Source organism: Hippoglossus hippoglossus, chromosome 11, assembly GCF_009819705.1.
Source record: "Hippoglossus hippoglossus isolate fHipHip1 chromosome 11, fHipHip1.pri, whole genome shotgun sequence".
In the NCBI taxonomy this organism is placed as follows: domain Eukaryota; kingdom Metazoa; phylum Chordata; class Actinopteri; order Pleuronectiformes; family Pleuronectidae; genus Hippoglossus; species Hippoglossus hippoglossus.
This window is the reverse complement of record NC_047161.1, coordinates 17823988-17850447: the sequence shown is the minus strand read 5'-3', so window position 1 is coordinate 17850447 and position 26460 is coordinate 17823988. Positions and strand designations below refer to the sequence as shown.

The following is a 26460-nucleotide window of genomic DNA, read 5'->3' as shown; positions in this document are numbered from 1 at the left end:
CCTGAGGCATTTGTTGTCTAGGAAACTGTTTCTTATGGACGTGTTTTCCAAAAAAAGGTTTATTCAATGACTTGCTGAGAATCAGGTGAGAAGATACAAAAAAAAAAAAGGAAAAACTAGAATTTAGTCTGGATAACAAATGAAATGAAATTGTTGCAATCTTGTTATTTAGTCGTTATAAAAACGGTTCTATTACAATGCTCTTATAATGTCAGTGTGAGTTTCTGCTGTAGTGAAATCAGAGGGAGCTTATTGATTGTCTCAGGGCTGTGTATATTTTGAAAGCTAGTGATAATCTTCGTTAACGTTGTGGAATTATGTTCCCTGCTGCTCCGCTGTGCCATTTTCAAAAGGATCTTATTGTTGTTGTCTCCGTGCACATCAACACATAACACAAAAAAGCACTTCTCCTAAAGGCACAAAAACAGATGTGAAAGAAGGATGCATTACATTCTTCAGTTTTACTCTTTTCTAAAATGCAGTATATTAAAAAATCGCGTCTTGAAACAACTCGGTCCATGAATGCATGTATCTTTTAATGCGTCCCCACCTTCTGGATATGGTTATTAAACTTAGCCAGAAAATCAGTCAATTTCTGCTTAACTTTACATTTTGAGCCAATGGGTTCCATTTGGTGTGAAATCCCTTGGATTTCTTTACAGCACCAAGTAAGTGGTAAGTGGATATTAAAGGGTTCGCAGTTATATTGTGCTTTTATCCAAAGTGCTTTACACTTTGCCCGCACCCCCACCCCCACCCACACACACACAGACAAGGCGTTTGCAGCAATTTGGGTTCAGTGTCCTGCTTAAGGACACTTTGACATATGTACGGGGAGCAGCTGGCAAACCTGCAATTAGAGGGTGACTCGCTCTACATCCTTAGCTACAGCCACCCTTAGGAAGTTTGCTGTAATTGTAGAACAACAAGTCAGAGACAAGTGAAGATGTTAAGGGACAATGAAGAATAACTACGAATAGTTGACTAAGAAAAAGACAAATAGTTTTTTGTGAATCAACATTTTGGGAAATATGTCATTTTGCTCTCTTGTCGAAGCTTGGAGAGGATTTATACCTCTCTTGTTTCCATGGTAAAAATGAGGCCAGAAGTTGATTAGCTAAATAAACAGCCCAAGTTGTATTCACTTTATTCAGCAAATGTCAATGAATAATTGTGATCCATTACCAGGGTTCTCTCGGCTCCTTAAAAAGTCCTAAAAAGTGTTAAATTTCAATCAACTAAATTACGGTCTTAAACTGTCTTTAATTGTCTTAAATTGACCATAAATCTACTGCAAAGTATTAAATTGCAGGCGGTGCATTTAAGGCTGATGGGAATTTGTCACGCACAGTGTCCTACTATAAAAACATCTTTAAAACTTTATTGCCTATAGACACTGCCAGTGCTGCTGGCTAGCTTTTATGGATATGTTATCTCGGTACTTCTGGTGCGTAGCCTGTGTTTATCCCTACTGCCCATCATGGTAAATCATAACTTTTTTTTGTGGTAGTGAGATTTACGTAAAGGTTTGTAAAATGTTGCTTTAAACATGGTGCAAGAACCCTGATTACGATTGACCATTCCAAACAATGGAAGGGAAAACAAGCTGACTGGCTTATTGGCGAACTGGCTGGCAGAGTTTTTCTTTTGTCATTAGTTGTTTGCCCCAAAAGTTACAGATACGGGCAAAGCAACAGGTAAATGACAAAAATGTCCTGATACCTTGAATACAAATGTTGGGAGTTTTCTGGGTTTATAATCAATAATATATATAACAAAGGTAGAATTGTTTTTAGACATTTTAATTAAGAATTGTTGCATATTCTATCTTTACGTGGATTTTTTTTATCCGGACTGAGTCAGGTGTTTCCTCCCCTTCTAGATTTAATTGACAGCTAAGCTAACTGCTTCTGGACTGAAGCTTCATCTTTTTTTTAAACAAACTGTTTAACTATTTAGTTTTGACATGGAATCTGCATTTTAATGAGAAATAGAAAAAATATGAGATGCATTTGAAAATACTATCCTTAGAAAGTTGGGAAATTGTTTCAGGTATTTTAAATAAAAATCAGTTGAAATATTCATTATTCTTGTTAACCCAGGGAAGGTCAGTACAATCAGAGCTTCCACTGCCTCCCCCCCCGAACCGATCTGAACATGATTGTGAACATGTGAATTTTCATCACTTCTCTCTGGTGAAAAATTCGACATATGTGCTCTTTTTCTGTTTCTCTCTCCCAATTTTTCAGACTTTCTAGTTTTCCACCTCTACAGCCTGAGGATAAAATGATAGCTCACAGCTTGTGGGGTGTGCGTCAGAGTCTGTCTGGTGTGTATGATGCTGGCACATTGTGTTCACATCAGCACTTCTCCATACTTAATATAAAATGTAGCCCTTATGTGAGCAAGTTTGAGTTTTTAACTCTTTGTCATGCTGCACTGAAGGTGGGAATTAGTTCATACCAGATTCACGCCCGCCTGTCAGAACATTGACAGTGATATAATGCATCGTCAGTGTCATTTCATCAAAACAAATATATGCTATTTATTAATGAAGCAGTATTTATTTGCATTGTGATGAAAATGAAGCCATCAGCCTTAACCGCGATGTTGCTTGATGGTGCTGCACACGCGTCCCTTGTGTCTCAGCCGAGGCAGGGGGCGCAAATCATAGAAGAGTGCAGTGAGAATATTCAATACAAGCCGAGCCTCATTGATTTATCCTCATACCAGTTTACCTCTCACTTTCGGTTTCTTTCGGATACCATGTCACCATAACTCTGAATCAGATGAGGGTGATGTCATCTCTCAGGACTAATGGGTGTTGACTTACAGCAGGCTTTATTGCATTGAATAAGTCTCGTACCTAATTGCTACCTACACTATGGTTGTCTTTGGAGGCTGCATCTTGTACCACAGTAAATACCCACATCTGAAATAGTTAGGGACACAACAAACACATTATACCAACTGAAGTATGGATTAAAGGAGGGAGATGCATTCAGAAGCTCTGTTGACATTAGTAAGGGACAGGAAAGTTTTTCCTGTCCTGATTTCTCATTGTTTGTGCTCAGTTGACTTCAGAGGAAATGCACTGCTGTCCTACTTCTGTAGCTAGTTTTTAAATACTGAACTTTGAACTTGCACCAGCAGGCGTAGTCCCAAAGAATACTTTTTAAAGTAATAACCTATGACACGTTCATGTTAGATTTCCATTTCCATGCTGCTCTCTGCCGTTGTCAAGTGATACAACACAGCTGCTCCTCAACCTAATACCCTTCCTTGAAAGCTTTTACAGTTGCTGCTGTCTGCTTCGGTCAGAGCAGTAGGGTATCAAACCTATTTTTTTGGTGGTGACCAAAGTGCTTCAAAGAATGTCTGGTCTGATTTGTAATCTTGTTCACGTTTTTTGACGTGACTTCCATCAGTGCTCCTTCCAAAGCCCCCCCCCTCCCCCAAATACACAGATGTGCATTGCTAAGGCAATGTCACTGACAACTGGGCTACCTGGCAAAAAGGAAAATATTGCAGAATGCAGAGGATCTGCTCGTGAAGCGACATCACCAGAGACATACCTTCACCCTCAGGGTAGACAGCATCCCACAGAGAATGGAAGCTTATTAGCTGAGAGATTAGATTCAACTGTTAGCTCAAGGAGCAGAATTGTCTGTTAGCTCTAAAGATTTGGTCACAGCCGCAGACTGTCGATGAAGATGGATGACACATTTCCACTTTCTCCAATTTGATGAAGCCAAAATATCTTGGATATGAACGCTACCACCTTGCACACTTGGAGCCAGTCTGCACAGTCGCGATCAGGGGATGCAAACCCCCCAATACACACACTCGATCAATCGTGACTCAGTCTCAGCTGTCAATCATGACGTTTCATCCATGCTTTGTAACGTCAAAGAGCCAATTAAAACCAAATTTACTGGGAAAATGAGCACATGAACAAACATCCGAGTGAGTAGAACTACTTAACATGACAAAAACCAGGTTTGAGAAATGTTTTTGACATGCACAGTCATACACTTTGACTTTTTAATTTGGTCCATGTTCCATCCACTAACATAGAGTAGGTGGTATCTGCTTAATACAGTTAATAAAACAGTGTATGCCTGTAAAAGAAAGGCCATGGACATGTTCATGGATTTTAGTCAAGCTCTTTATTTATTTCTCCCCCTGTGCTATTCTCTCTTTTTACGAACAAATTATGATCAATGAGGAGCAGTTTAGATTGCTTGAGTATGCTGATGACATGGACTTCGTTGGCCAAAAGAAAACATGCCCTTTTGTTTAAGCTGCCGCTTAGGCCCTTCAAACATTGCGTTGCATTAGCCAGCTATAAATCAATGTGGCCAAGACAACAGAATTAATTATTTGCACACAAGGTGTATGAATAGTCAGTTTCACCTCATGACCACCCACATGTTGAAACTTTAAAAACGGTAAAATCCTTGGTACAGTTCTGGACTTCGTGAAATTCTGATACTGGGAAAAAATTATTAAGAGTAGATTACAATGTATTTGAAAGAGATGTTCCCACCAACTTTATCTTTCTCAGAAAACAGAACGACCCTGGTGTCAGTAGACCGAGGTGTACAAAATTGTTCTTTGAGTGTTTTAATTTTCCTCCTCGTTGCAAAGAAACGTTCTTGAATTGTATCAATGGCAAGCAGAATAGTTGGCAAAGCCCTTGACAGAGGGGTATTTGGGTTCCAGGAAGAAGAATAAGTGGTCAAACTGTCCCAGGCGTGGAAGGAGAGTGGCTTTGCTGGGCCTGGCGATGTTGGTGTAAACATGGTCCTGGTTTTTGTCTCCCCAAGAGACATTCTGAAGAAATTTGGGAAAGACAGACCTTACAATTTGATGGTTAAAGTCCTCAGCAACAATGAAAGCCTCATCCTGGTGCAACCTAAAAGCAGCTGTTGTTTTCTTTCCATGGCTTGCTTAGCATTTTCATGCATAAGGACATAGTGCTGCTGTAAAATGACATGTTAATTTCGGCTTACAGCCTATTCCAGTCATTAGCTCAGATACTAGTATACTCTCTCTGATACACTGATAGATGTGTAATGGTGTTCTTACAGTTTCAGAGCTGCATGTCACCTCAGAATTACCCTGTGCTTTTAAATGAGATGCTGTTAGATGGTGCTCTAATAGATTCTTTTCATATTGTTTGAATTGGATTAATGGTGCATTTAATGTCCAGAAATAACACAAAGCTGGAACATCTGTGGGTGGTTTTATTCACTGTTATGAAATATTGTGTCTTTAGGTGATATAGTACTCATCATAGGAAGCACCAGTAAAGAGCTGTTTGGAGTTTAACTGGATATTGAATGTTTTTTTTAATGTTTACACTGTAGCAGGTCATAATGTTAGTATTTATTTGATGATATCTTCCCTGTAAAAGACATGTAAATGTCAAAGCAATTGACAATGCAGAGACCCATATCTCATGAACCTTCAGATCGAATAATTTCACAATTTCTTCCGAAGTGACACTCCCAATATCTGCTGTTTCATCGAGGTAGCCACTGATAGAAATGCTGAATACACCCGATTCTCCCCGAGGCCATTCGACGGAGAGCTAGACAGATACTGATTGGAAGGAGGGTGTGAAGGAGGGGGGTGATTGTGAGCAGTGCCATTGTTAATCATGCCACTCATTACTCACGCAGTCTCTGTGCCGCAGGACACAGCAAGTCATATATAGCTCCTGAAACAGCCTGAGTACCATAATAGAGGATGCAGGCCATAAAGTCTAAAAGCGATGGCTTTATTTTGGGACTTTTCCCTTTCTGCCACTCTGAGTCTATGTCTGGATGCATGTCTGATCTGTTAAACAGCTGGATGCAGAGAATGAGGCAATAGCAAGCTAACGGCAATCAATAGCAAACGACAGGTTTCACACAGTTGTGGCCCCTCATCACTGAGATTATGAGCTGTTCCCGGTGAAAGTTGACAATCAAAGGAAAATGTGGTGGAGTTTCAGGTTATTGATAAAAAGAAAGGGGACAAACGTCTGACAGTGTGATGGCTTCATCCCACCGCTCCACCAACCAAGGCCATGTGGCATAAAATGAAGAACAAGACTATGGCCGACGCAAAACTGTAATTGTTCTTGATTGAAGAAAAAATACCAGAAAACTTGCTGCATTGTGTATCAGCCTCTAGATCTCCAACAGGTGGATTGATTTGAATTAAATAGTTTCAATTAGTCCATATTTACATATTTACTTGTCAGGATTGTCCAGTAAATTTGGTCAATTTGTTTTCATGTTCGCATGGTGTTAGGTGCCATGCATTTCTTCAGTAGCAAATAGCAAAAATGTGAAGAACATTCCAAACAAGCCCAAGTTGTGTCAAACTAACTACTCTAGGTATAACTTTTTTTGCAGGATGTAGAGCCTCCACTCTTTGCATCTCTGCTGCACTGCTACACGTCATACAAATGACTTAGCCCTGTTTTTCACGCAGCGATAACATTGGCCCGAGTGTGTCCGTCCCCACCACGTATGCAGTAATGGGGGCTGGGGCCAATCCCAGCTCACATTGGGAAAGGCGGGTAACACACTGGACCGGTCACCAGTGTTTCGCAGGGTCAAAAGAGAGAACAATCATTCACGCTATCATTCACAACCATGGTCAATTTTCTTAAATTGACCTAACCCAGTCTTTGGACTCTGGGAGCAAGCCGCAGATATACCTGAGCGATATGGAATAAATAACGGTGGCAAGAACGCAGCACATGATTGGTTTTCTGTCTCAAGAATTCTCACAACATAGCAGCCTCTTTTAAACCTCTTAAACCTCTTTTATTTAAAGGGGACATAGCATGCAAATTCCACTTTGTTAGTGCTTCTACAGGTTAATGTGGGTATCTGGCATGTCTACCAACCCCAAAACTCTGGGAAAAAAACACTTGCGCGTTTTGTTATGGTTCCTCTAAGTCAGAAACGTCATGCTTGAGCGACTCGATTGAGCTTCCTGCGTATTGTGTCGTAACAAGGAACTGGAAGTTCTGCCTGGCTGTTCACACGGGACGAGCATTTCTCCGCTGGTCAGCCCGCGATTCACTCACATGTGGCATTTGTCTGGATCGTTGGGACTGGGAGGCTGCAGCAGCTGCTCGGGAGCGACCACTCGCTCTCCCGTGCGTGAGCTGGAATTTGTGTCAACGCCACACAGCCAGCAGTGTGGAAGACTTCCGCAGTGTTCAGCACTACTGTAACACCGGCCAAACACACCGAGCCCCCCCACTCGTTACGCCGGGGTACACCGGACGCGGAAGCGCCGCTGCGAGGCAGCGCAGCGCCGTTCCCAAGCGCGCAGCCGCCTGGCTGTTCACACGGGACGTGCATTTCTCCGCGCTGGTCAGCCCCATAGACTGTATATATAAAGTCAGCCCGCGATTCTGCTTTCTCCGCTTGTTGTTGTACCCGTTGAATGTCGGGGTTCGGGGGTTAATGATGGTCTTCATAGCCCCCCCCCCCCCACCTCTCTTTCTCTCTCTGTCTGTCTGCTTGTGTGCTTGTAGTGGATGGGCAGAGGGGGACATTTAATTATGTGATTGGGAAAATTAAAACTCCAGGACAACAGAAGGGGAATACAAAGTATGGGATGCATATTTGATAATTTATATCATATAAAATATGTAATTTATATCGTTTAAAATCATGGGGGGAGAGGGGGGAGGGGGGAGCTGGCTCATTAGCATTTAAAGGAACAGGCACTCAAAACAGGTCACTCTGTGGAGGGCTGTTTTATACAGGGTAAAAAGGGTGCTGTTTTAAATGATCCTTGTGGTATTTTGACCAAAGTATGTTACAGACATTTCATTAAGACCCCAAGGAACCATATCAACTTGTGGTAAAATGGGCATGCTATGTCCCCTTTAAGATAGAACCAGACCTTTATTTGAAATAGAATATAACAGGAGATAGTACAGATGTATGCAGAGCCTTGTGAACACAGCGTGTGTGTGTAAGTGAACTGTCGTCAATTATAGTATATGGTAAATAAAGTCTGTTTTTTCTCTACCTATCTAATTTCTGAAGCTTTGCACGTAGCATTGTAGAGAAATAGGTGAAAACTTAACATAAATAAATCTATGCTTTTCCTGACTTTGCCTGTTATTGGAGAAACAGCTTTACTTCCCATGTTTAATAATTTACTCTTTTAGTTAGAAGTCTGTTTTCCGACCTGCTTCACTTTGCAGTATTCATTTGCTTTTCCTGCTGTTTGCTGTTAATACAAACCCAACACTCCTCTCTATTTATATGTTGTGGTACATTAAGCATAATCTACATTTTCAGCATTCAGTCAATCACTATAACACCATGGTCATTTCACACGTGTTAATCTCTAGCTCAGACTTGACTCTGACTCTTTTTAAGATAAATACTTTTCCATTTGGTTGTACTTTGCCGATGGTGCATGTGGCCGTTTTTTTGTTTGATAGACTCTATCTATCCTGAACTCAATGCCTGAGCTGCTGTGAAGGCTGGTAATTTCCCATCTCTTCGGGGAGATTGCAGGGCTTTGCATTCCATTGACGTCAGAGAGCGATTTGATTTCTTTGACGTCAGAGCCTGGGCTCTGGGCGTCATTTTTGAGTATTGTCTGAATGGGTTGAAAGCAGCAGCCCCTCTGGTGAAGCCGAACACAGCTGCTGATAGTGCAGCTGCTCCTGTGTCCACACACACAGGGTCTTATTCCGTATCTCAAGGTCATGAATATGAACTTATTCATTCGTTTATCACGTGCCGAGAGTAAAGCTATGATTCATCATTTTAAAATATTATAAGCTAAATTGTATAAAGTATATTGAGATGGAGTACACTGATACAATTAGTTTGTTGTATCAGTGCTATAAATACACATATATTGTGTATGTCCTACATTTTTACAACTGTCAAAATATGTTTTTTACACTTTTTATTTAAATATCACCAAACTGCTCAAGGTAACAAAAAAGTTTTGCACTAAAAGGGAAATGTTATCGAAATCAGGACTTTTTAAGGGATTAAGAAACTGCTTAAAGGGGACATAGCATGCAAATTCCACTTTGTTAGTGCTTCTACAGGTTAATGTGGGTATCTGGCATGTCTACCAACCCAAAAACTCTGGGGAAAAAACACTCGCGCGTTTTGTTATAGTTCCTCTAAGTCAGAAACGTCATGCTTGAGCGACTCGATTGCGCTTCCTGGGTATTGTGTCGTAACAAGGAACTGGAAGTCTCCCTACATGGTCTTGGTGATAAATTTGATAATTTATATCATATAAAATATGTAATTTATATCGTTTAAAATCATGGGGGGAGAGGGGGGAGGGGGGAGCTGGCTCATTAGCATTTAAAGGAACAGGCACTCAAAACAGGTCACTCTGTGGAGGGCTGTTTTATACAGGGTAAAAAGGGTGCTGTTTTATATGATCCTTGTGGTATTTTGACCAAAGTATGTTACAGACATTTCATTAAGACCCCAAGGAACCATATCAACTTGTGGTAAAATGGGCATGCTATGTCCCCTTTAACACTTTGTATTTCATTGGAACTCAATGAAGCCTTGAAAATGGAAACAAAGGCATGGCCATGAATAACAGTTATAGGTGAACCAGTGCTTCTGTGATAATTATAACCATTGTGAAGGTTTGGTTTATTTCAGTGCTCGAGTGCAATAGTTTTGTGTTTTTGCACATAGCAAACTTTCAAATGACCGTTCTCTAAGCCCAGTCCTCCTTGATTACTGTTGCAATGGCTGCCAAGCTGCTGTTGCACCATTGCCATGTGTCGACGCCCAAGCTAATTTCAAACCAATTACTTCAGTTGAAATTATAAAGTTGATCAGCTTTAGCTAGATAGCATCAGCTAATGTTAAAACTTAGGGAGTGGTTAAAAAATTCAGATATCCACATAATGGCTACACACTAGGCTGAGGCTAAAGCTGTCATTGTTTCCACTGTAGAGGATATGTTTTTATTCCTATATATTGAAACCATAATACCCAATACATTTTGGTACTGGTTTTGATGAATTGATTGAATTCAGGAAATTGACCTCCCTTTCTTTAACCTTGCGAGATAGGGCGTAAGCCTTGGTGGAGCTACATGCGCTCTCTTCGTACCCTTTTGCTTTGTTCATGTATTCAATTTTACAAGGGAAACACATTTGAGCAGATGGAATTAAGAATTAATTTCTTCTGCTTTTCACTGGCTTGAGATGCTGTAAACCAAATAAAGAGTTGGACAGAGCCATTAATATGACCCTGAATAAGCACCTTGGCTCATGTGCTGGTAGTGTTCTAGTCCTGCCCAGCTATCTTTTCTTATAAAAATTGTGAAAATTATGCAATGTAAAATTATATTTGTAACCTCTCACCGACTTAATCTTGCTCATGTCGGTTGATTCAGTTAATTCTTTCCTCCCTCCGCACTCTCCTGCTGACCTGCGCTCACTTTACACGTTAACAATAAACACCAACACAAATCTGTCTTTATTAGGCCCTGAACAGGACTTGAAGTTAACTTTGTGTTTGTTTGAGTCACTCTAGAGTTCATGAGGCACGTATTCAAACACATTGATAAAAAAGTTATTGATTCATAACTAGATAGCTGTGATGGTCAGTTTGTGTGAAGAGCGACAGAGAGGAGCAGACACACACTGCCGGCCCCCGCTGCTAAATAATATCTTAGAGGATACACTGCAATGTGTTTAATATCACAATATTACAATACAATTCCAATACAGACCTTGTCAGAGAAAATGGGCAATGCAAAAATAAGAGTAAAATAATCGTTATTAAATCATTATCCAGGTTAAAGTTTACAATAATCATGATATTGATTTCAAGTCATATCACCCAGCCCTATAATTCACCAATGACATACCCCAAGGAGTAAGTCAAGGTTACTCCTGTGGGTTTGTTAAGCTGCTGTTATGCTTGAGGCTCGACGGACTGGTCATTGCGTTTGCCAACTATGACGTCAACACAGCGCCTTTCTCATTTTTAGTCCGGTTTGAGGCACAGTGACTTTGTGTGGTCCTCCCCTAAACGATAGGTGTTGCCGCTGAGAAAAACACATTGCCTTGTTTCCTCCAGAAAACACAGTTTCTGGGTTTTGTGCACTTTTCCCCTATTTTTTCCCCCCGTAGTTTCCAGCAGAATGTGTCCTCTTTACCAACAGTAACTACAATCCCCCTCCAGCAGCCATCTGATGATCTCCATGTTCCCTCATTAATGTCATTAATGCCTTCAGCTCAATCCACGTTGCTCTTGATCCACCCTGTTCTCAAAGTAAAAAAACTTGGGGGGAGTTCAACGGACAGAAACGATGCCACGCACTAGCAGAAGTGATATCACTGCAAGGACAGCATGAACTAAGCAAACAAGCCTTTGGTCTTGGCCTGTTTACTTGTTTCATTGAAATCAGTTAACTGTGAGTTACATTGTTCTTCTGGGACATGTTGGGAATCTTACCTAGATAAATGAAGGAAAGTGAGAAGATTAAAAAAAGTTAGTAAAACACACAAAACGGCTCAGTGTGATGACCGTGATGCTCTGCTAGCTCCTGTTTAATGATAGACATGTCCCTGTACTTTATTGTGTTTTGTTTTGCTGACTGTGTGATGCCACAATGTCTTTTCAGATGGGATCAGTGTGACAGGCCTGCCAATCTCCAGTCCTCTGCGCCAAGTCCTCAAACCCAGGCCTGAGACCAAGCCTGTCAGCAGTGAGTCTGGCAAAGCAGAGTACAGCCATATTAAGGTGAACACACAAACGCCTCTTTACAATGCATAAAATACAATCCCTATTGTGTTGCTCATTCCTGGATCAAGATGCAAGCAGTTTTTTTCCCTTTTGTTTGTCTTTCCTGGCTTGTAGTACAAGGTTGGGAACAATTCATTTTCCCTCTCAGGTTGGCATATTAAACCTTCCTCCACGGCCTCTAAATCTCTCCTCACATCAGAGATGGAAACAGTGTGTGCAAGTCTTTGCAAATTTTGAGGTGACTCTATAGCATTATTTACTACCAAACTACAGCCTTTGGTGTACGCTTGGAACACTGAGTTTTCTCTATCTGGATTCTCTCCTTGGCTGCAGTTGCGCTCGGCTCCTTGAATCAGGACTCAAACCACAGAGCTGCACAGGCATAGAACGAAGAGGGAAAGTGCTCACAGGGTTTCAGTGTGAAACTGCAAAAAGGTGCAAAGGGGGAAAAGAGATAGTGTCAGAAGGAAAAAAGGACCAGATGGAGAACGAGAAAGCAGTAGATTGAGGCGATCAGCAGGGGAGAAGGTTTTGTGGAGGTCCCCAGCATGAGCGATGGGTAGAACTGGGCGGTCTGACCGAGTCTACCTGCTGAGGGTCATTCGTAGCACAGCAGCCGCACCAGCTGCGAGTGTGGTGGCTGCTTCGTTTCAGCTTCGACAACCAGAGGAACGTCGTTCTCCTCTTTGTGAATCAGCAGGAGAGAAGACCACATTGATGTCTAATGTTCAGATGTGCTGCCAAAGAAAGGCAACCCAGACTTGACAGGATGTTGAATAATGGCAGAGACAGCACAGGAGGAAGTTTCCTGTTCATGTTTAAAGGTGCTTAGCTAGTGACAGCTTTGTTTACAAAACTTTTTTTTACAAAAATGATAATATCTTACGGAAGTATGAAAATTATAGCTCTTGATGAATCTGGCTGTATGTCTGAGGGACATTGTGATACTGCAAAATGAATTTGGGACCCATCAGATGCCTCCCTGATGTCATTTTGTGAAGGATAGAAGAAGAATCTAAACATCTTACATGGCTAAAGTCGCACAACACTGTTTAGTATGTGTAAGTACATGCTATAGCCAAATAACTAGTGTATGATGATCAAATAATTAAATATAACATAATTTGTATTTAAGCTCTACTTTCACAAATGCAAAAGGAAATCTACACTTAATTTTAATTATAGCGGAGTAACTTCACTGTGAGAAAATGAGAATTATCTTTTGTAAATAACTGAGGGTTTTGCATATTATTGGAGGAAGTCTAAATGAAAATGAAGTGGGAGTTTCGAAGTGTATGGAAAAAATGAAAAAGCAACTGAAAAGAACGTTTTAAAACTCTCCTGGCCTTTTAGAATTCTCTCAAGTCATTTCATCCCTTTGTTCCCTCAAGTCGTTTAAGCTCAATGTTCTATTGCATTTTGGATTCTGGTGTAAAATAACACCTGACACCTGAGTATCAGTCTGGCTTTTTCCTGCACTTAACACTTAAGTTATTCCTCATTAACTAAATATACTTTTCTTGTCCATCAATACAGTTGATACTGTAGAACCAGTCTGAAAAGAAAACTGAAATAAAAAGCCAAGTTTATTTTTCTATAACAACTAAACAGATCTCACAGCTTTCATCCTTGATGGACATCAGATATTGTGACCATTTCTAAGAGTAAATTCTGCCCATCATCCCAGTGTGTCTTGTGTGGTGTGCTCACTCACAGTTCTACTGTACTGACTTCACGTCTCCCGTATTCAGCACAGCAACTCTGCAGGTAACATGAACAATTCATTTCCCCTTGGATTCAATGCATAGCCTGTTAGATATCCAGTATCTATTCAGGAAGGGGGGGGGGGGGACAGAAGCAGCCGATGTTAAAAAGACAAGCTTGGCATTTTAATAAGTGGATAGGCTTATTAGAGGCAGAGTCTGAGTGACAGCTTCGTGTTTCATCACAGAACATGGTGTTGGAACCATTGTTTAAGTAAAGCCAATTACATAAGGACTCTTGTCTTGTAAGAATTCCGCCTTCGAGCAGGTTGTACAGACGTGAGCTCTCTCTGCTTTCTTTTTGCAGACATACTGTTGGACACACACTTCGGGGGTGATTCATTTCGCTGTGTCTCTGCACTGATTTGCCTGCGTATGATAGTAAATGTGTTAATCCCCGCTGCATGACTCATCGTCAATAAGAGCTGTATTGTTTTCAGGATTTTGACTCAAACCCACAGGGCCCGGTGCGCACTTCAAGTTGTCGAGGTGGACGGGTGCAGCATTGATAACAAAAAAAAATCCAAGCAATCTTATGCAACACGTTGTTAGAATGTGTTTGTCTATATAGAAAAAAAACACAAACTTGTAAAAAGTTCCAATTGATGACGCGTGACGCATATCAGAGTTGTAGGAGTTGTGTGTCCTGTCGCAGACTTACAACTTCTATTCACCATTATAATCATAACCTCAACCATGGTAATGCATTGATATTATGTAAAGCAAGAAATTCTGAAAACTGGCACTCAACAAATTTTGAATGACAAAACCAATGAGGAACAAAGTTACCTGCAGTATGGGACCTTCATCAGAACCTTCATCAGAACTCTCTAAATCCTCAAACAGAGTCTTGACCTTCCAATTTACAAAAGGAAAGTGCTGGTGTGTTGCTTGAAGACATCTCTGTGAACTCTTCGATTCCACTTATTGCCACGTTTTCGAGCTATGTCCCCGCATATGTTAGACTACTTCTTGAAAAGGCGATCTGCTAGTGTAAACTTGATTTGTCAGTGTGTGTGTGTGACAGAACGAGAGAGATTTTTTATTAGCTGCTAATAACTGTTTTTTGGCTGAGAGGGAAGGATGGACAGATGCACAGGAAATTGAAAACCTTCAAGCCAAACTTGCTGGCAGTAAAGCAGGGTGTTTCCTGCATATCTAAATCTTAGGTGGGCCAATTAAGTGTGAGATTGACAGTTTTTGTCCAGCTCAACCAATTTAGGCCAATTTTTACAGTTTAGTTTTTTTAAAGTTACTACCTTGATTGATTCTCGCCCTTGTTGTTTATGTGATCTGCTGTATGTGTGGCCGTGAGCTATATTCTGGCAGCAATATTTCTTGTCATGTACGCTTGAGCTTGGAGAGTAAATGCAGTCAATCCTGACTGATCTGTAATCACCACAGGAGAAGTTAACGTGTTCATATTGCCCTTCATTGCTCAGTCTTAGCACCCATTCTTCAATCCTCCCACCAAATTGCTAAATGCCTGTGGCCTTGAAAAATGTTCATTGTGTCAGGGTGGGATGGATCCACCGCAGGTGAGGGAGGTCCTGCCTCAGTCGGTTGGCTTTGCCGATTATTTTCAGTGACTCATCCCCATCGGAGCACGAGGGCACATCCACAACTTGATGTCTTTGACACTTTCTCTCCTCACCTCTCCACTGCATCTATACATCTCACTGCGCCTCCGTTTCCTCAGTGCGAGCACATCATCTCTTCAGATTCTCTTCTGAATTGACAGTATCTTCAAAGATCGATCGTTTATGTCCACGCTTCTTCTGTAACGGTCCATGTTTGATTACATACAAGCGAAAAGCAGCTGCAGACTTTTATTAGGAGCTTGAACCCCAACTCCATCAGCTGGGGATTTATGTGATGGCTGATTTGAGTGACAGACTGAGGGTAAGATTAAAAAAAGGGCGAGACAGTAAACCCACCTTTCATTTTAAAGCCAGCCAGTGTGCAGTCCTGCTCAGTTACTTAGTCCTCTTGAGAACCTGTCTTCACTTGACAGATGTCATCGAGGACATTTCAAGTGAGTCTATGATACAGAAATAGGCCGGCCCCCTCAGACACACCCAGCGATTAACTTCAAAACACCAAATGTCCGGGGGTTTGCAAAGCTGCATCCAATGCAGTTTCGCATTCCTGTTCATAAGGCCGTAGTACTGCAATCCAGAGATGGCTGTGCGAATGCAGATGTGTGTGCTTCTCTGAGGTGAACGGTGTGTGAGAGAGCGAAGCCTGCTGTGCTTCCTCCTGCCAACATCAGGGGTCTTAGAGGGCACAATCTCCTGTATGAGGTGCGCCTCCTCACTCAGCCAAATATGAAATGAAATAGTTCCATTTCAGGTGGTCATTTGTAAGATATTACTGCAGTGGACACTGCAATACAATCTCTAACAGTGACCCTCACAGTGGGTTTTGGAGACACTCAGAGTTTTTATTCCTTTGGTTGAAGTATATCCTTGAAACATAAGAAAAGAGGAATATAGACTCTGGATTGAAAGTACAGCTAGATGATACGAGAACATTCGACAGTGAATATTAATAATACAAAGCAAACTGTAATTCTAAACCAACAAAGTAAGGTGTTCAAGTTTATTGTTGTGCCTGTGAATATTGTTCCTGTTTATTTTGTATTTACAGGAGAAGTTATTAATGTGTACATTAATCATTTAGGCAAAACATTGTCTGGTTTTATGTAAAGATTTGCCGCTTTTCTTTGTTTTATGCAGCATAATTATAAATTAAATATATCTTTAGAAGGACAAGTAAAGCATTTGAAAGCGCCTTGGGCCTGGGACATTTTAATGGGCAGTTTAATGACTGACAGACTAAATGAGTAACCTTTTTTTTTTTTATTATAGACATATTCATTGATAATTTTAATAATACATTTTGGTTGCCTCCTAGTTTTCCTCCCTGGAAGAGCAAGCTGATTGTAGCAAATGTTTGTTAATTTACACATCCAGCAGACACAAATCAAGAGATGCGATTTGTTTGGAGTTAACTGTCTGATCATCAAAAGCTCAAGCATTTACTCACTTTTGCTCTGTTTTGGTCTCCACCATCTGTATGGGTATCTGCTTAATGCTCTTCATGGTTCTAACAACTAGTTGGTAACTCTGTCTGTTCCGCAGCACACAGTGGGCTCCATCAGAGTGTTTGTACGAAAAACAAGAAACAGAGCTGATGTTTTCGGCCTGGAAAAACTATTACTAACCAGCACTAGACCTAAAAGAAGCTAAAAGAGCTGAGAGAAACTATGGTTTGGTAATAAATCCTGTCTCAATTTGAGGCAGGATTATTACACAGATAATTATGTTGTATCTTTTGTGTTGGGCACCACAACATATAAATGCTGCGTCATAATTTAAACAAGATGTAACCTTCAACATGTTGGCTCAGAGGAAAATGGGATCTCCCTTGAGAAAAGCCGACGTAAGCAATTTCAGCAATGAAGTGTGCGTCTGTGGTTGTGTGCAGTGAGACAGAACCAGGCCTCCAGAGACACACGCGCGCACACACACACACACACACACACACACACGTGCATACACACACGTGCATACACACGCACACACACGCACTGTGTCAGGGGGGTATTGAAGTTGGGGAGGGCAGAGCTTCTTCGGGGCTAATCAAATCCAGCGGAGACGGGGGCAGAGAGAGCTGCCTGCCAGCCGCCAGCCAGCCAGCCTGCTATTTATAGAAGCACAGCCCTGCTGGTGGCAGTTCAGCTCTCTTCACAGATACAGATCCCAGCTCGTGATACAGATATTTATAACTGCCACAGCTGTCTGCTCAAGTGTGAAACTCAGGCTGAACAACCAAATCATTTTCTCATTCTTCGCTGAGTATTAAAATGCTTCCTTCTGATTTCATATTTTACAAAGATGTCTTACATTGTTCCCCAATTGAATGCTTATAAATCTTTGTTCATTACTGAGCAACTTTACATGCATATTAATATTACTGTAGTAATGTTAATTGACTTATGTTTTTACATGGAACATATCGGTTACCTGGCTATTCATATCCATTTAAAGTGATTCCAGCCTTTTGCAGGTTACTGGTTGCATGTTTCATCTCATTTGTTCCCACTGGATGACCTGAGCAGTCAATGCTGAATGCTGAATTTTGTCTTTGGCCATTTTCTACTGGGTGTGGCTCCTCCATCTTATTTCCATCAGTATCTGAGTGACAAATGAAAATTTCACTACCAACCTGCATATGATTTGGAGATTTATAAAAGAACAGTAGGTGGATAAACTCCGCCCCATTGGAATGAAAAATTATTCATACTTGATTTGTATCTCTTGGAGTTTTAATTTCTGGAACTGATCATTTCCAAAAATGATTAGTTCTTATACAATATTGACATCCTTTCCCTGTTGACATGAGAGTTGCTGATCTCTGCCAGGGGCACAGCCAGCAGAGTGTAACTGCTCGCTGAGCTGTAGAGGAGGAGACATCTGCATCGCCTCGACTAAAAACATCCATTCGGAAATATTTGTCAGTGCGATTTTGCCATAAGACTATTTTCCTGTCTTTTTTAAAAGGATAAGTAGACATAAGAGAACAAAAGAAATTAACACTTACATATAATGATGTTCATTTACTTCTAGTATTCTTAGAGAGAGAGAGAGAGAGAGAGAGATAGAGAGAGAGAGAGAGAGAGAGAGAGAGAGAGAGAGCTGAATATACACAGTAAAAAATATAATAAGCTAAAACGCATTCTTTATTCTAGTTAAGCCAACCACCTGGAAAGGAAAGGTCACTCTTTGAATTTTCTCACCTGACTCTAAGAAAGCAGAGAAACAAGTGGGTTTTTACCAATGACTGTATATGAAGACAACATGACTGCTCCCTAAAAAATGAAGCCAAAGCATCTTGATTGCCCTCTGGTGGCTGACTGCAGTACATGTCACAAAACCTGCCTCCTCCATGTAAGTGGATAGGACATAGACTATCATCCCCTAAAACATCGTCAGAAACACATGCAGCATGAATAGAGCTGTAGCTCCATATTACCAATTAGTAGCGGGCTTTAAAGCTTCATCGGATTTTCCCCAAACCCGATGCAGATTTTCTACAGTACAAATTTTGGTTATTACACAAGTAATTCTTGACTTTGGTAAATATGGCTACCATTGCTTGTTGGCATGTCACAATGTGAGGATGATGACTCATTAAAAATAATCGTTCATGTTCACGCACAATTAATAATAGTGGTTTATTATGTTTCATTTCATGGGCTTTTGGGATTTGATTTGATTTCAACATTGATTGCAATGGCAACACTTGAAGCCTTGAAGCAATTGAGTCAACCCCTAAATCTTTTCGTATGTTTTAAATGAGGAAACCATCGTGTCCACCTGCAGGAAAGAACCTGTCTCAGTGTATAGTTACATACCACCTCATTAGTCTTTCTTTCCCACCAGAGATCAGACGTAGTGTGAAGATATGGATCAGCCTCCACTTTGTCGGACCTTTTTGTTATGGGTGTGTTACTTATTAGGTCGGCTATTAACGCCACGGGTCACTCTGGCTGTAAACAAATCAATAGTGTTTTATTGCTGTTTATTCAGCTTTGACTCCAGAGATATACCAATAGAGAGAGAGAGAGGGGGGGGGGGAGTGAGGCAGTTGTGGATAAAAGCAATAATTCAGTCAACCTATGATTAGACTTTAAGTACAGGCATATCTGATGCTATCAGTCCACAGTCACTCAAGTACTCTTCACTGCAACAGAGGCATTCCAGAAAACAATAATCCATCGAGCAGCAAACATGTCAGCTGCCTTTGTAAACAGGCTTTAGCTCTGTGATTCCTCACCATGCGCTACTGAAGAATCAAACCGTGGTTTGACTTTCTACCAGCTGTCAGGCATGTATCCAGGCATTACTGAAAGGTGGGAAAGAAAGCCATTCCAAAAGTTTCAAAGCCTCACCAGGGTCATCTCAGTACACTTCTCTATCACAGAACGGCTCCTCTTTTGTGCCATTTGAATCCTCCTCCTTTAGGGGATTTTGACAGCCAGCCCCATCAATGGAAGCTTTAACCTTATCGAACAAAAATGTCTCCAGTGTGACCGAAACAGGGGACAACGAATGAACTAAATATCCCGTCCATCCTCTTATGGTGGGGAGCTCTTTGTCGCGAGCAGCTATCTTTCAATCGCTTGTCTATTTTTAGATTTTTGCCACGACGTCCTGGAAAGTCTTTTCGCACAAAAGCGTCTAAGGTGTCTGTGAAGAGGAGAGATGGGGAATGTGAGATAATTCAAATTAATCAGAAGGCATAATCATCATCAGGAAGGCTCCTCCTCTCTCTCTCTCACACACACACACACACACACACACACACACACACACACACACACACACACACACACACACACACACACACACACACCCACACACACACACACACTCTGCACCGCCACAGATGCTGGCTGTTTGCCAACACCTATTTTTTTTTTATTCCTACAAGCCGTTTAATCTCTGAGCTCTTAATTTACCTGTACACAGCACACAAACCTCACTGATTGGGGTTTGATGCTAAGGCTGCAAACCACAGCTGTGCCCCCCCCCACCCCCCTTCCCTTCACTGTTGCAGTTCATCTGTATATGGCCGCCTGTTGTCTTCAGGCGACAGCTACATGAAGCACATCTCCCGCGTGTGCCTCTGTGATAGATGACAGGAGGAAACATTAGGAGATATAGGAAGATGGATGGTGTTTGAGGTGGGGGATGTGTCACGGAGAAGCTGATTCTGGTTTGTAAACCCACAGGAGTTGATGGACTTCTTTATTTCTTTATTTTCAAACTGCATCTGTTTCCATCCCCATCATTATTTTCTTCCTATCGACAGAGATGCAGCAAGGCCTGCTTCTGGCTCTTTCATGCTCCAGGTAGTAGTTCGATAAGCCAAAATGTGATTATGCGCTTCATTCTTTCTCAAGCAGGGTTGCCATTGCACTCATGATAATAGAGTGTATAATTCACTCTATTTCTTTCTGCCGAACGCCTGCAAACGTTGAGTGATAGGTTTTGCTCGTGAGGCTTTTATTTTGCTTTTGATTATTTGCCTCGTGATTTGCATTTCTTGTAGGAGGCGGCTGCTGGGTATCTGAAACTCATCAAATTAAACCTTCGAGATTTGATCATAAGAGGAATGTTAGTATTTGTGTAAATTGCGAAAGGGCGTGTTTGTCTCCTGTGTGCTGCATGGAACAATTTTACACTGTACTGTGCGACACGCAGGGAACAGCTCCTCCTGCAAGCAACACCAAATCTTATTTAGCATTAAGCTCCTGCATCCTGGATGTGCTCGTGTACCAGACACAGAGAAAGACGGTCGGTGCCGTACATCTGGTCCCTGTCGACCTGTCGCTGCTCTGTCAGTGCAGATGTGGCACCGCAGGCCTCCCGCGTCTAACTGATGGCCGAATGATCTGGTCCATTAAAACCCTGACCCCGAGGATAACTGAGTTTTGTATTCGTCTCCCTCATTAACGTTCATGTAAAATGCACAACTCGCTCTTTGCTCCCAGGCAGCGTTTTATGAGCTGCGGCGAGACAGGCCGATTGGGAGAGCAACAGTCGGTCGACTGGTTTTCCTCGTGGCTCTTTAGACTTCAGTGAGATTTCTTTAGAGGGCCTGTTCAAAGAAAGGAGTGAGTTATAAACTGTGCCTTTTGAATTATTGTGCGTATATTACATAATTCAATAACTGCCGATTTATATATTTTTATTCCAAAAATTAAAGGTGCGGCTGAACTTTTCAAGGAAAGAAGTTATTCTAGCTTGAGGAAGGTGAAACACATCTTTATATTTTTACAATTCAAAGTAGCTGCTTGCTTTCAATTTGGTATCAATAGACTAACCACACGTGTCTGCCCCTATAGACAAGTCACGGCAATTTGAATTCTAAAGCACCTTTCATACACAGAGGTAGATTCAAAGTGCTCTACAGGGACAAACAATACAGTGATAAAAGAAAACTATTTAAAAATTTGAACGCATGGTTTTACACTTTCAAGCAAAATATAATATTAAAAAGAGTAGTGTAAAATAGATAAAAAGATAAAAAAAAGGGGTAAAAAAACTTTAATGGATAAATCTATATCAGAATTTAGAAATAAGTTGAGAGGGAAAATGAACACAAATAAAATAGAACTGTGTAGAAAATGAAATACAGTGATCTTGTAAAGTAGTTTAGTTAAAGGCGCTTGGTTTTAAAAATTGCAGCCGATGCTGTGCTGCTTCTCCATGTTTAGATTTGACCCTGGGTACCACTAGCAGACCACTCCCCAGTGATCTCAGAGGTCTCACTGGGTTATATTGGACTAACATCTCTGTTATGTATTTGGTAACAGCTCCATTAAGAGATTTCAAAATGAGCAGTGAAACTTTAAATTCAGTCCTGTGGCTTAGATTTGGTTAAAACTCTTGCAGCTGTACTTTGGATGAGTTGTGTCAAGTGCCTGATTGTCTGTTAGGGAAAAGTCCATTGCAGTAGTACGCCTCATGTTGGATAGTTGACAGACAGTATCAAGGCTGAAAGTTTATTTCAGGGGAAAATGACAGTGGCATGTTTTCCCTGCAAATCTTCCCAATGACCTGCATTGGGCTTTGATTGCTGCACTGAGCTCAGGCTCTTTCTACTTCAAGTGTACATTAAGAAAAAGCTTGAGTGCTCACTTTCAAATGAGACTCCCATAAAAATCAGCCCCTTGGTCATTTGTGCAAGTGGCCTATTACGACCCATAGTTACATTTTATTGTGAAGCTGCATCCAGCGGTCGCATCAGTGAACATCAGTCCTTTTAGCAAATGCCCCAAAACGACTTGTTTATGTGCGATACAATTACCAGGCGCGATAGTGATTATAATCGGAGAGAGGGAGGAAGTCACATGACACCCAATAGCAACAAAATCCTTGTGGGAAGCAGGTGCGGTTGAGAACAACTGCCATTCTGTCATTTTAAGCCAACCGCTGTTCTAAAACCTTAACCAGGTATACTTTAACCCAGAACATGATCTTTCCTTCTAACTAACCAAGTTTTGTACCTCAATCTAAGCTTTACCAGTGACATGAAAAGGTTACTTATTAATATTTAATTAGGGGTTTTGTAAAGTTTATTCTGCTGCTGTATCTGCGCTATTTCAGGAAATGATTGTTTCGGTTGCTCGACTTGTTTTGAGATAATTTGTTGGTAATCAGAGCTGAAACAATTAATTCCTTTATCAGTTAGTTGACTGACATGAAATTGTTTCATTTAAACGAGAAATTAAATCATCTACCCAGCAAAATGCCAAATATCCTCTGCTTCTAGTTTGTCAAATATGATAATATTTATTACTTTGAATTTCCTCAATCTAAAATAAATGTTTACACATATTTAAATTTGTCATATTGGCCTTTATATATTTATGGGGATGAACATTAAATTAATTAATTGTGAAAATAATCCACAAGTGCAGTCACACTGGAAATGTACAAATGTATTATATTGCCACTTAAATTTCATAAATGCAATTTAATGTTGGATATAATCATATTAATAATACTGAAAAAAAATATTTAGCATCAAACCGGCAGGTCATAATATACCTTGATAACTGCATTGTCATCATTTAGTTTTACTGTAATATTATGATGCAGTCAACCATCTACAGCAAATACTTTAGGTCAAAATAGAGCCAGCGTGTACATTACTGTAGTTCTAGTTAGTGTCAATAATGTAAAAAAAAAAAAAAGAAAGTCAGGTCATGTCAAGAGTAAAGACAGAAAAAAATATGTGTAAATTGAGTGTGTCTGTGTTTATGTAAATGTTTTAATAATGAGCAGATTAGACTGTTAAAGTGATTATAGAAAGTTTACACTAAATGTTCCCTGTATAAGTCCAAAAATATCAAGGAACAAGAAGACCTACAGTGATCGCGTAAACAGGCCTCAATGTAAAATTATTTTCCATGGTATGGTTCTGTTTGTTGTCCTCCTGTGTTTGTGTGCATGTCAGTCTGTCTGTCTGTCTGTGTGTGTGTCTGGAACTGCTGGTGTATGCAAGCCCAGTGGGTGAAATTAGAAGAGAATCAAGCATTTCATCATGCTCATGGACTTGAATCCATGTGTGAAATCCAGCCAGGCCAAGCGTGGCTGCATATGCCGTCGCACCCGATGACTGCACCAGTGGTGATCACATCACCTTCAGCGGCACCACAGCCAGCCTCAGCGCGCTGGTGTATATGCCACCATGCTTCACCATCCACCACACCTGCTTTTTCATTTGACAGGTCATTGTTGGTGATTTGTGTGTATAGGTGTGTGTGTGTATCTAAGTGCGGTAATAAATGTGTGTGTTTGTGTAAATGTCTGCTCATGCATCACCGTGCAATTCATCATTTTTTGCAGGCTTTGAAAGCTTCTGGCTTTCAGCTCTGCTTGTCCCATCTTTGCTGCTGACTTCACATTTCCATGGTTGACTGGCTGTTGATATACTATGAGAACAGCAGCGCAGGGGTCAGGGGTGAAGTAAGGCTTCTGTTGTTCGCTCCAACTGGTAAATAGTGTGACACCTGCATAGGACCACAGGGTTACATAAAAGATCAGCCGCATCGTGTCTGAGGCACCCATGGGTCCTCTGTTGACCTCTGATCACATGTAATACAGAGAAAACCACGTGTGTGTGTCTGTATATGCGAGTGCGTCTGAGGGGATAGATGCCACTCTCCCCTGACAAAATGTAGTGCTGCGGTTCATCCTCTCTCCTTCCCCTTCATGACTTACATGCTATAATCACATTGAACCACTTGTAAGCGAATTAGTCAACACTCAGAAAAGAAATCAAATTACTGAGGATGAAATGGTTCTTTTATTGTGAGAATTCACAGGACGTACTTGTATACATGACCTGGGTTTCCATTGTACGTTTCACTGCTCACTTTAGCATGACTATGTATACTTATTCAATTAATGGTCATAATTTGTCTTACATCCCTAAGAAAGGGGAGGACACGTCTGAATCCATAAATTTATTATCATGACCCTGTCGGCCTGGACACAATACAGCTACAGGCCCTCAACACACATGCATACATGCACCATTCTTGCCCTTTAAGCACTCAGAGGCCCTGTTCATACCTGGCATGAAGATGGCCTTGGATGATCTGATCACGTGTAGTGAGAATAGGAAAGAACGCATCCAAGCTGTAGGACGTCTGTAGCCACATCCTTTTTTCAGTCTGTACACCAATGTGGCCCATGCAGGACACATCGGCGCCAGTCAACTGGCGTCAGGCATCAGTAGCTCATTTATACTTATTCATCCACATTATCTTGGAAGGGATCTTCTTCTGGAGTTGTGGACACCTGACGCCTCAGCGCAGAACCGTAGCATGGATTTGGGTCCAATGTTTCTTGTTGGCTTTGCCGAGCTTGCTTGTGGTGCTTACTTGGACAGGCCTCACAGTTGAGACTGGGTGACTCGGGAATGCTTTCTCATTCGCATTTCTCAATATGATCAATATTGAGGTTGACCACCCTGGCAAGCTTGTACTGATCCCGCAAGGCATTCTGGTGTGTTACCCAGATGATGTCCTCAACAGCCAATTACTTCTCACAAACACACCGGGTCCAGCCAACTGACTCCAGAACCTCATGAATTCTGCCGGTATGACTCCTAAACTCTGACTAGCTTTGACACTGGAGGCTTCTTGGGTCCAGCCCTACTTAGCAGGAGAGAACATGCACACTGCCAATTCCCAAGGAACCTGGAGTTGTTGGATGAGGTTACGAGGAGGGAGAATTTGTGGTAATGGGCAGTCCTGAGGGGTTTCAGTGAGGTAGAGTAGAGAAAAAGTTTTAATTGGGTTTAATCGGGTTTTCATAGAACTGTGTGAACTGTGTCCCGGCGTGTCTCAAATATGTCTCTGTTGATTCTAACTGCTGAAACAAAGTAACCATGTAGAATAATTAATCATAACCAGCAAGTGTGACATGCACAAGATTACAGAAGTTGTTTTAAATAGAACACAGACCTGCCACAAGTCAGGAAATTAATAAGCTGGAAAAAGCCCTTCATACAGTATGAAAGTCGTTTTGAGCAGTAAGAATTAATGAAAGGCAGTATTCTGCCTGGTAGAAGCTCTTTTTTAATCCCTGTTAGATCTGGCTCGTACTGTCTGGAGAATGTTAAGTATTTTTGAAACAGACCTGGACAACATGAATAAATGTTGGTTTATCTTTTTGTTGTGGTATCAGAGAGGTTTATGTGCTTAGGTGTGCTCCTCTAATGAAAGTATTGAAAATGTCAGATGCACTGTGTTGTGCTTTATTGACCTGCTCCAAACAGACTTTGCAAACAGTTGTCAACCATGTCATCAAAATTGCATCATATATATACAGTATGCAGATAGAGACCATTTGTTTGTGACTATTACAAACATGTACACACCACAGCAGCTTCAGCAAGATTAGATATTGAATGTGTGACAGGATGCCATCTTGAGCCACTGTAATTTCTTGCTTGGGATATGTGTGTAGTTAGGGTGGTGTGTATACTAGGGCTGCACGATATTAGGAAAACATGCGATATGACTTGTGATAAATAAGCCTAAACTAAGCCCACCTGTAGTGTTAATTTAGAGTCCTTTCATACATGTTTGGACCATGAAAAGTATTTTTTTTTTTACAGATTTTAGCGGATCTGTCAGTAATGTCCTGCTTCTCTCTTTGTGTCCGCCCGACATCTCCTCCGGCTCTACATACATTCACTAAGTTTACGAAGTCTGTTACCCAGACTGAGTTTACACGTGTCCGATCACACTGTGTGTGTGTGAGTGTGAGTGTGTGAGAGAGAGAGAGAGTGAGAGAGAGAGAGAGATGATGCGATATCCATCAAGTTGATAT

General features: G+C 41.1%; 1 protein-coding gene across 2 annotated transcripts in view; it reads left to right on the top strand.

Annotated features, from left to right (window-relative positions):
- The window catches only part of trappc9 (trafficking protein particle complex 9), a 212507-nt gene that overhangs the window by 58055 nt on the left and 127992 nt on the right, over positions 1–26460 (top strand). For both annotated transcript variants that reach the window (XM_034599381.1, XM_034599380.1), the window contains one exon: positions 11656–11774. In XM_034599381.1, the coding sequence (XP_034455272.1) occupies positions 11656–11774 (119 nt within the window). The remainder of the gene's footprint in view (positions 1–11655; positions 11775–26460) is intronic.